The sequence below is a fragment of the Salmo salar genome, chromosome 12 (assembly GCF_965601325.2).
Source record: "Salmo salar chromosome 12, fSalSal1, whole genome shotgun sequence".
NCBI classification, from domain to species: Eukaryota; Metazoa; Chordata; class Actinopteri; order Salmoniformes; family Salmonidae; genus Salmo; species Salmo salar.
Window position 1 is genome coordinate 55,371,222 of NC_138302.1, and position 11,690 is coordinate 55,382,911.

At 41.6% G+C, this 11,690-nt stretch overlaps 1 protein-coding gene across 1 annotated transcript; it reads right to left on the reverse strand.

Moving 5' to 3' along the window:
* On the reverse strand, positions 1–4,116 carry LOC106565322 (uncharacterized). Its single transcript, XM_082959116.1, has 7 exons — positions 3,919–4,116; positions 3,539–3,565; positions 2,474–2,758; positions 1,904–2,191; positions 1,396–1,680; positions 896–1,207; positions 1–347 (listed from the first exon to the last, which is right to left on the reverse strand). The coding sequence occupies exons 1-7, from the start codon at positions 3,974–3,976 to the stop codon at positions 16–18; spliced, it is 1,587 nt and encodes a 528-aa protein (XP_082815242.1). The 5' UTR covers positions 3,977–4,116; the 3' UTR covers positions 1–15.
* Positions 4,117–11,690: the final 7,574 nt, after the last annotated feature.

Below are 11,690 nucleotides of genomic sequence, written 5' to 3' on the forward strand. Positions count from 1 at the left end.
AGCACTGATAGATTCTTAATGTATAGATAATGACTCACCTGTAAAGTTGTACCCATCACTGCGTGGAGAGAGAGAGTTTGGTCCTGAGCTCACTCTGTAATCACAGCTCACCTCCCTACTCCTCACTGACTGTAGACTTCTAAAAAGATCATTCTCCTCCACAGAGAATTGACAGAACCAGCATTTGGAATCTGTGTGTTTCGTCTTCCAGATGTGTGCTTTTATAAGATGCTTACTCTGCTCTCCAACATACAGGTTACAGGTGGTGTCATAACTGACAGAGCCAGGAATTAAACAGGTGATGATGAAGTTCTCTTTCAGACTGACTGTAATATTTGGTTTCTGACCTGTTGGGAGAGGACAACGACTTAATGAAGTACAAGGCACACTATTCTGCATATAAAAATATACTGTAGAGCCTACAGTCTTTCACAATGCAAGTTCAAATCATGATGGTCATAAACATAACATGGACTTGTGATTTGTTTAACTATTTTGAATTAACTTGGACTGTGATTTAAAAACATTAATTAAAATTAATTGATTTGTTCAAAATAAGTTAGCTATAAATTAAGTATTTGTCCAATGGGCACAGACGTCAGTTCCACACCTAGTGTTGATTTACATTTGATTGAGTTGTCAGATAATGTGAATTCAAAGTGAAATCAACAACATTTCAGCCATGTCATTAGATTTAGGTTCAAGTTGGGTGAAAAAAAGACCAACATTCCCAAAATTATTTTGGCAAATCCAATACATTTTCCACATTGATTTAATGTCATCAGAAGAAAAACTATTTTTTGTTGAAAAGACCGTTTTTGCCCATACTAACAAGTCTGCACTTAAAAAATGTACATATAATACATATTTCTGTATTTTTATGGAAGTATCTTACCTATAATAATGTATTTATCACTGCGGGGAGACAGAGAGTGTGATCCTGTGTTCACTCTATAGTCACAGCTCACATCTCTCTCCAACTGCAGATGCCTGAACAGATCATTCTTGGTAACATTGAAGGTACAGAATAGTTTGGATAATGCTGTGTTAAATGTCCTGACCCAAGCCTCTTTGTAGGCCTGAGTCTGGTCTCCAGTGTACAGGTTACAGCTATGACCATCACTGACAGACTCAGGAAGTACACAAATAATGGTGATGTCATGAGAAGATTCGTCATTGACACTAATGTCTGGTTTCTGCAGTTCACCTGTGAGGAGAACACATCAATAACTGTCCATACTGTAGGTTCATGAGAAAACAAACTTCTTTCTGTACTAGATAACTAAAAGAATAAGAAACAAATCGTTTGTATATGTTAACATGACATTACATATTCCAATCTGATTCCAGTGAGCCAATCAGATCAGTGTATTCATAAAAATAATACTATTTTACCAAGAATAGTGATAGGCGCAGGATGACTGTGCGTCGATGGATAGTGAGTCTCTACTGTGTAATGACATCTCAGTTTGATCTCAGCAGATAAACGTTCACCTGCCCACGAGAGCAGCTCAGCCCCTGTGAGTGACCTCGTACAGGGTGAGGGTTTAGGATCTCTCCCCTCTGTGTAGAAGTAACACCGAGACACAGAGACAGATGGAGGAGTCTGACAGCTCAGCTGAACTGAGTCTCTCTCTCTGATGACTGTAGAACTCACTGTCAGCTTGGGCTGAGGGACGTCTGTAATATCAGAATCAGAAAGTAAACCACTTTCAACAGTTTGCTAAAATACATTGCATGAAATAAACCCTAAAATCTAAAAGTGCATAACTTCATCTCTTATTGCTTCAGTCAGTATTTAAAATGTATATTATATAAATAATATACAATAATCCGGTGTGTTAATCTTGGACCAGAATAGAAAAACACTGGGGTATAATAATACATAAACTACCCCGCTTACCCAGGAGAGTGACTGAGACAGGGTCACTGTAAGGAGAGTAGATAGACATCTCTACAGCATAGTAGATACATCTCATGTTGACCTTGGTGGTTGGACCACGACCTGCCCATTCAAGCAGCTTGGTCCCTGTGAGTGACTGTTGACAGGATGTGGTTTGTTGGAGATGTTGTCTTTCCTCTATGTAGAAGTAACACTGAGACACAGAGGTAGATTGAGAAGTGTGACATCTCAGCTGAACTGTGTCTGTATCCCTGATGACTTCAGGACTCACTGTCAACCTGGGAGGGACTGTTAGTTCAGAGAGAAATAGTATGTAAATCTAATATTCAACGGATTACTATGTTCATAAAATCCTCATGTGTAACAGACCTGAGCATTTCAAGAACATGACTCATCACTTCAAATTAATTCTAGATTTTAAAAAGACAGTAAATCCTTTTGTGAAACAGTAAGTCGTTGAAATCAGAATAATATTGTTGCAGGTTAGTGCATTGTTGCCGAATGTATCTCAGAACATGTTAAGATTCAAAAGGAGGGTCATGTTTACAATTATGTAAATAACCTGCTTACCTTGGACAGTGACTGAGCCAGGGTCGCTGTCAGAGGATGGGGAAAAACTACCAATAGCATAGTAGAAACATCTCACATTGACCACAGCAGGTGAACGTTGATCTGACCACGAGAGGAGCTCAGTCCCTGTGAGTGTCTGCCGACAGGATGGTTTAAAGTCTCTTTTCTCAGTGAAGAGATAACACTGAGACACGGAGACGGATGGAGAAGTCTCACAGCTCAGCTGAACTGAGTCGCTCTCTCTGATGAAAGCAGGACTCACTGTCAACCTGGGAAGAGGAGGGCCTGTAAGATCAGAAGAGAGGAGTATTTAAAATGTTTTATTTGTTTTGAGAAGATTTACTGACAACCATTCAATTGGATTTAAATATGCATGTCTATTATAAATCAAGTAAATCTATCAACATTTAATGTTTAAAAACAATTATCTTCATGCTTATTGAGACTAAAGGATTTTGATAATAAGGCCCATTCCTTCATATAATGATAATATGTGAAATATATATTGTTTTAAGTAATGGCTTATTACAACATGCATAAAAATATTCCAGACGGGGCTGAGGAAGATCTGAGAGGACAGAGGAACTGAGTATTTTGTTACTGGTTTGGGAAATGTACTGTCAGCCGTTAAACATAAAACAATCACACTTTGTTTTTTCAAACCCTAGATCTTTGAGAATAATTCCCAGCGATAGTATGAGAAATAAAGGTGATATAATATATTGCTTCATGCAACGGCTCTTTCCAAAAGACAATAATAACGTATTTCTAGAGGACCAATTGAGCAGTAGAGTGTTTGCAGTGTTTACAGCTATAGACATTTGTTTTTACCCTGAATTTGGACATATACAGTGAACATACTTCTGTAGGTTCACTGTATATGGATTTAAACTGCCAACCTTCAACACTGTATTGTATTAAAAATTTATCCGTAATTCCTTTTGAATTCATAGTGTCAGGTGGATACGTTATCAGCTAATGTTATGTTTGAATGATAAGAATAAATACCATGATTATTATTATATTTTTACTGGGTAACTAAAAACTCAGAATAATGATACTGACCTTGGGCTTTGATGGATTGGAAGGTATCTAGAAATTATAAAATAGGTTATCGTCTGACATTCTAAAAAATAAATTCTACATGAGATACCTGAACACTTCACACAAGTTGGTAAAGTAGCATAACCTACTGTAATGCATTAATGGTGATCAAGCAATGGTCATTCTTATCTGAACAAAATGTAAAATAATGATAGAGAGAAATAAATATGATGACGAATGGAATAAGATACAAGACACTAATCATAGCCATGAGATTCAGAAATATCAAGAGTTCCTAAAGTAAAATAGTAAAAAGTAAGACTAAAAGAGGGGAGAGAAGAAGAGGAATATCCTGTAGCACAAACAGATGATGAAACTGTAGAAATGTAGAAATAACTCACCAAAAAGGAGGATGACCAAGAACAGATGACCAGCCATATCAGGGATGAACAATGCCATTTGTCAGACAGCTACATACTGTTAGTCTGACTTCACAGTAAGGTGTGTGACTGAGTCCGAGGATTGTTTGAATAGAGAAGCAGATGTGGAGCTTGTTCACAGCAAAACCACAGAGAGCAGAAACCTAAACACCAGACTCATACAGCAAGTGTGAGCTAATGTTGCAGAAGTAAGGGTATCTGAATAATCAGAATAATTTATTGGTCATACACTCTCCTCCATGTGCATTTGGACAGTGAAACCAAAAATATATATTTGACGCTTTACTCCAGTATTTTAGATTTGAGATAGAATGTTTCGTATAAGGTGACAGTACAGAATTTCCCCTTTATTTTAGGATACTTTCATAAAGTTCTCATTCCCCTTGACTTATTATTATAATTATTATTATTATTGTGTTACAGCCTGAATTCAAAATGTATTTAAAAAAAAAACATGACTCACCCATCTACACACAATACCCCATTATGACAAACTGAAAACATATTTTTTGTAATTTTTGCTAATTTATTGAAAATAAAATACAGAAATATCTCATTTAGATAAGTACTTACACCCCTGAGTCAATACTTTGTATGTCAAGGAACTCCATACATGCAGGAGGGGTGAAGTCAGGCGCAGGAGACCAAGGCACGTGAAAACACGTTTAATAGACACCAGTCCAAAATGCCGAATACAAGGCAGGGAACAATAAATCCAGCAATAGGCAAGAACCCCCAAACCGAGTCGGAACACAGCCCAGGAAACCCGTATGCCAAAATAAATGAACGGCAGAGAAAAACCCAATCCCCAACCTTACAATAGTAGACACAAATAATCCCGCACAATCCCAAACCTAAACAGACAGACTAAATACCCCCACTAACGAACTAACTCAAAACAGGTGCTTACATAAAACAGACATCACCAAATGAAAATGAAAAGGAGATTGGTGGCAGCTAGTAGGCCGGCGACGACGACCGCCGAGCGCCGCCCGAACGGGGAGAGGCGCCACCTTCTGTAGACGTTGTGACATTGAAGAAGCACATTTGGCAGAGATTACAGCTGTGAGTCTTTCTGGGTCTCTAAGTCTCTAAGAGCTTTCCACACCTGGATTGTGCAACATTTGCCCATTTTTCTTTTGCTATTTCTTCTTGATCTATCCTCAGTTTTCTCCTATCACAGCCATTTAACTCTGTAACTGTTTTAAAGTCATGATTGGGCTCATGGTGAAATCTCTGAGCGGGTTTCTTCCTCTCCGGCAACTAAGTTATGAATGATGCCAGTATCCAAAGTGTAATTAATAACTTCACCATGCTCAAAGGGATATTCAGAATGCTTCTTCTTTTTTTACCCATCTGCTGACAAGTGTCCTTCTTTATGAGGCATTAGACAACCTCCCTGGTCTTTGTGGTTGAATCTGTGTTTGAAATTCACTGCTCGACAGACCGACCTTACAGATAATTGAATGTGTGGGGTACAGAGATCAGGTCATTAAAATATCATGTTAAACACTATTTTTGCACACAGAGTCCATGCAACTTATTACGTGACTTGTTAAGCACATTTTTACTCCTGAACATATTTAGGCTTTCCATAACAAAGGGGTTGAATACTTATTGACTCTTTTATTTATTTTTTACATAATTCCACTTTGACATTATGGGGTATTGTGTGGAGGCCAGTGACAAAACATCTCAATTTAATCCATTTTAATTTCAGGCTATAACACAACAAAATGTGGAAAAAGTAAAGGACTGTGAATACTTTCTGAAGACAGTGTATGTTTTACCATTTAGAAATAAAAGCATTTTATGTATATAGTCCCCCCATTTGAAGAAGTCACAAGCATTTGGACAAATTCATGTATAGTGTATTAAAGTGGTCAAACATTTAGTGTTTTGGTACCATATTCCTTGCACGCAATAAATACATCAAGCTTGAAACTCAACAAACCTGTTGGATGCATTTGCAGATTGTTTTGGTTGTGTTTAGGATTATGTTTTTCTCAATAGGAAATTAATTGTATCCAACCGTTATGGAAGGAGGTATAACACAGGTGACATAATAGTACATGTAATTGATAAGGGGTATTTTATGAGGATATAACACCAATCTTAAACTGAAAGTCATAAAACACATTGAGAGATATGTTTTGACCTTTTTTTAACTAGGCAAGTCAGTTAAGAACAAATTCTTATTTACAATGACGGCCTACACCGGCCAAACCCGGACGACGCTGGGACAATTGTTCCCCGGCCTACGGGACTCCCAATCACAGCCGGGTGTGAAACAGCCTGGATTTGAACCAGGGTGTCTGTAGTGACGCCTCTAGCACTGAGATGCAGTGCCTTAGAGTGCTGCGCCACTCGGGAGACCCAGAAGTGAGAGAGAGATAGAGAGAGAGAGAGAGAGAGAGAGAGAGAGAGAGACTTTAATCCTCTAGTCAGTCTGCATGTGAGAACAATGCTATATATAATATAACAATATCATTTGTACTGTACTTACATGTTAATTTGCAAATGCCTGTGTATCCACATCAACATTACCTGCACATCACAGAGAGAGACAATTCCATGAGTAAGAGGTTGTGTATGTATGTATGAGTGTGTGTTTGAGGGGGGATCATGTGTATATTACATGTGTACATTGCATGTGTGTTACTTAGTCGAGTTTGCCCTATTGCGTTGGTAACATCCAAATAGAAGAAGTGCAAGTAACAAGGCTTGATGTCATTTCACACTTCTCCTCATGACTCAAACCACCCTGCAGATCTACAGCTCTATTCTCACGCTCCACAGATGCTCTGACACATTCATTTCTGTTATAAGTGTCATATATGTGTTTTGATATGGTTGATAAGGTTAGGCCCAAAGTTTAAGCATGTACAGTAGCTGTGCACTTGCAGATGGTCCCGAGATCTGAGGGACAAACCTGAGGGCATGAACGTGGACAGTACAGAAGTGATCTGAGAATCGATTCCAGCATCTCCTGAATCCACCTGTAGTAGAGAGAGAGGGAGAAGAAGAGAGAGAAGAGAGAGACTTTTTATCCTCCAGTCTAACAAACTGTCTGTCTATTCTAATCTCTAACTCGTGACATGGACTGCACCCTCCTTTGTATCACAGGAAGTCATTGTGGGTTTTGTGTCATTCTGAGGTCTACACATGTCCAATGCAAGATGTAGGTTATTTAATTCAAAATAGTTTATACGACTAAACTCTGTACCTACTTAAGAACATGTTTACAAGGTTAAACACTAATTAATGTATTAGGAAATGATTTCAGGTGAAAAACATCTGATTTGGTAATAAACATAAATTTAAATAAAAATTACCATGGCTTTCTTATCCAATGGGTTTTGAGAAGGAGACAAGGAAAGAGGACGCGAGGAGTATGCAATCGAGATCGGTCTTTGCCACTGTCTGTCACTGTCACTGTGTTCCATCTCAGTAAAGAAACAAGAAGGGCCCTAGCCTGATGACCACTGTGGCCATGCCTGTGTTCAGCACCAAGAACGAGACCGTAAGTGTGTGTGTCTGTGTGTCTGTGTGTCTGTGTGTCTGTGTGTCTGTCTGTCTGTGTGTCTGTGTGTGTGTCTGTCTGTCTGTCTGTCTGTCTGTCTGTCTGTCTGTCTGTCTGTCTGTCTGTCTGTCTGTCTGTCTGTCTGTCTGTCTGTCTGTCTGTCTGTCTGTCTGTCTGTCTGTCTGTCTGTCTGTCTGTCTGTCTTTCTGTGTTATACTCACTCATTCTCTCTTCTCTCCTCTACAGAAGAACCAGGGTATTCTCCTAGGGGTAGTGGGCACAGACATTCCTCTTCAGGAACTCATGAAGATCATCCCTAAACACCTGGTACTGGGTTTTCTAACCCATGTTTATGACCCATTAGATGCCTTGTCATTTCCTGTTGTACTGTACTCTATTTCATGTAATGTAAGTATCTCTATATATTGTTTTTGTGCCTTCAGCTGGGTATCCACGGTTACGCCTTTGCCATCACAAACAACGGCTACATCCTGACCCATCCGGACCTGAAGCCACTGGTAACACACTGTCTTTAAAACCCACTCATACACTATGTCCCCTGCCTAGGGTTGTAAAATCAAAGGTTTCCTCAGAAATAATGGTTAGAGGATTCAGGATTTCCTGCTTATTCCCTCCTTTATACCAGGAATCGTCGAAGCAGGATTTCTGGAAAACCTGGGAATTCTGGGAAAGTTGCCTGAATTTTGCGACCCTACCCCTGACCCTAACCCTGTCCCTAACCCGAGCCTTGCCACAATGCACTAACCCTAACCCGCACAGCCTTTACACATACCAACCTCTGGAGTGGTTAAACATCTATAGTACATTGCAGTTTTCCCCTCCCCACTCAAACTCCTCCCAGAGAGTCCTAACAAAATTATTTTGTATCATTTTTTTGAACATTTTAATTGAAAACAATCACAGTAAGGTACTTAATTGTTACCCAGAAATGATTTGATATTAAGATACAAATGGCTGCCTTTAAAGACATGTTCCGGAACTTTTGTGACTACTAAGCGACTACTTCCCGCTTTGGGCCGGATGTGTCAGTGTGTAGTTCATACATGCATAATCTATGAGCAGAATTACTGTCTTACCTCAATTAACCACGAAATCCCTAGTTTGTTTTTCTGGAAGCTGTGCTGCACTATTTTCCCCCACGTGGGTCAGCCTCCTAGCAATTGGTGGTCTAGCCAATGAGCTTCAGCCCCTCACCATATGAGGGAACAGTAGCAAGATGCACATAAAGCAGAGCAAGAGAGAGAGAGAGAGCGCAGTGACATGTTGCATGTACAGTATGTGTACATACGGTGCATTAGTAAAGTATTCAGACCCCTTGACTTTTTCCACATTTTCTTACTTTACAGACTTATTCTTAAATGGATTAAAAAAAAGTTTTCTCATCAATCTATCCACAATAGCCCATAACGACAAAGCAAAAATACGTTTCTAGAAATATCTGTACATTTAAAAAAGAAGGAAAACAGAAATATCACATTTACATAAGTACTCAGACACTTTACTCAATACTTTGTTGAAGCACCTTTGGCAGCGATTACAGCCTTGAGTCTTCTTGGGTATGACGCTACAAGCTTGGCACACCTGTATTTGTGGAGTTTCTCCCATTCTTCTCTGCAGATCCTCTCAAGCTCTGTCAGCTTGGTTGGGAAGCGTCACTTCACAGCTATTTTCAGGACTCTCCAGAGATGTGGTTCAAGTCCGGGATCTGTCTGGGCCACTTAAGGACATTCAGAGACTTGTCCCGAATCCACTCCTGTGTTGTCTTGGCTGTGTGCTTAGGGTCGTTGTCCTGTTGGAAGGTAGACCTTCGCCCCAGTCGGAGGTCCTGAGTGCTCCGGAGCAGGTTTTCATCAAGGATCTCTCTGTACTTTGCTCCATTCGTCTTTCCCTCGATCCTGGCAAGTCTCCCAGTCCCTGCTGCTGAAAGACATCCCCACGGCATGATGCTGCCACCACCATGCTTCACCATAAGAATGGTGCCAGGTTTCCTCCAGCCGTAACGCTTGGCATTCAGGCGAAAGGGTTCAATCTTGGTTTCATCCGACCAGAGAATCTTGATTCTCATGGTCTGAGAGTCCTTTAGGGGCCTTTTTGGCAAACTCCAAGCAGGCTGTTGTGCATTTTACAGAGCGGGAGTGCTGATCGGGGGAGTGCTGCAGAGATGGTTGTCCTTCTGGAAGGTTCTCCCATCTTCACAGAGGAACTCTTGAGCTCTGTGACCATCGGGTTCTTGGTCACCTCCCTGACCAAGGCCCTTCTCCCCTGATTGCGAAGTTTGTCCGGCGGCCAGCTCTAGGAAGAGTCTTGGTGGTTCCAAACGTCTTCCATTTAAAAACGATGGAGGCCACTGTGTTCTTGGGGACCTTCAATGCTGCAGACATTTTTTGGTACCCATCCCCAGATCTGTGCCTCGACACAATCCTGTCTCGGAGCTCTACGGACAATTCTTTCAACCTCACGGCTTGGTTTTTGCTCTGACATGCAGTGTCAACTGTGGGAACATATATAGACTGGTGCGTGCCTATCCAAATCATGTCCAATTAATTGAATTTACCACAGGTGGACTCCAATCAAGTTGTAGAAACATCTCAAGGATGATCAATGGAAACGGGATGCACCTGAGCTCAATTTCAAGTCTCATAGCAAAGGGTCTGAATGCTTATGTAAATAAGATATTTCTGTTCATTACATTTTTATAAATTAGCAAAAAATTCCCCCAAAACTGTTATGGGGTATTATGTGTAAATTGATGAGGATTTTTATTTATTTATTTTAGAATAAGGCTGTAACCTAACGAAATTTTGAAAAAGTCAAAGAGTCTGAATACTTTCCGAATGCACTGCATGTGACGTAGTACCCCATTTTCGCAGACAACTTTTTGGTCGTGAGCATTACTTTCAGAACTACTGGCTAAAAAGTAAAGTATACTTGTCTTTCTGTTATTTAGTTTAGTTTCTGTTGGTCAGCTCCTCAAGTGTTTTGGGTGTGTGTCTACCTATTAATTTGACAGGACGTATTGCAACACTGATGAGCACCATGAGCACCGCTCCCTCTCCCAGATCCAGGCCATTAAACTCTACCTGACCGGACGCAAGCCACACATCAAATATAAGTTACACCACACTGGGATCTAAAGGCTACTGGGGGTTTCATTATATATCCTGGAAAATCGTATAACCTAGCCATAACCGTAACCCTCGCTTCAACCCCAACCCTTAACCCTAACCCTATATCCTGTTTGTAGAGGACGTGGTAGTGTGTTTCCAGGACTGAACCACTCCTTCTCTGCCGTAGGTGACAGAGAGCTGATCCAGGAGGTGTTGTTTGATGCTGTGGTCACAGCCCCACTGGAGGCCTACTGGACCGGCCTGGCCCTCAACAAGTCCGAGTGAGTCTAGCCTACTAACTCCTGAACATGAACTAACTCCTCCTCAACTCCTTTATGCAACACACCTCCCTCTGTTGCTCTCTCACAGCTCTTACTTTGCGGGGTTGGTCGTCGTTACAAACAGTACTAAACATCAACGTCATCAGCATGTCACTAGGTCTCTCTGCTTTGATCACCTGTGTGGTCCCCGCTGTAATGCTCGTCATTGAAGGGGGACCAAAACGCAGCGGGTAAAGTGCTCATCCTCTTATTTATTAAAGAAAACAGTTAATCAATACAAAACAAATGACAAAAACAGTCCAGTAAGGTGCATAGACTATACTAGAAACAACCACCCACAAAACCCAGTGAAAAGAAACACAGCCAAATATTACGGTTCCTGTGCTTCACCCCGCCCCTTCCCAATCCTCCCACCACAGAGGTGGCTCTGGCTCTGGCCGTAGCTCCCGTTCAGCAGACTCTGGGCTGCACGGCATCGCTGGAGGCCCCGGGCTGAGAGGCGTTGCTGGAAACCCCGGGCTGAGAGGCGTCGCTGGAGGCCCCGGGCTGAGAGGCGTCGCTGGAGACCCCTGGCTGAGGGGCGTCGCTGGAGGCTCCTGGCTGAGGAGCGTCGCTGGAGGCTCCAGGCTGGGGAGCGTCTCTGGAGGCTCCTGACTTGGGAGCGTCGCCGGAGGCCCCGGGCTGAGAGGCGTCGCTGGAGGCCCCGGGCTGAGGAGCGTCGCTGGAGGCTACTGGCTGAGGAGCATCGCTGGAGGCTCCTGACTGGGGAGCGTCGCTGGAGGCCCCTGGCTGAGGGGTGTC

Coding starts and splice junctions, on each gene's coding strand:
- LOC106565322 (XM_082959116.1), bottom strand. CDS start 3,976: ATGGCATTGTTCATCCCTGATATGGCTGGTCATCTGTTCTTGGTCATC. Junction 3,566..3,918: donor CTTGGTCATCCTCCTTTTTG/GTGAGTTATTTC, acceptor TATAATTTCTAG/ATACCTTCCAATCCATCAAA. Junction 348..895: donor TGATAAATACATTATTATAG/GTAAGATACTTC, acceptor CTCTCCCAACAG/GTCAGAAACCAAATATTACA.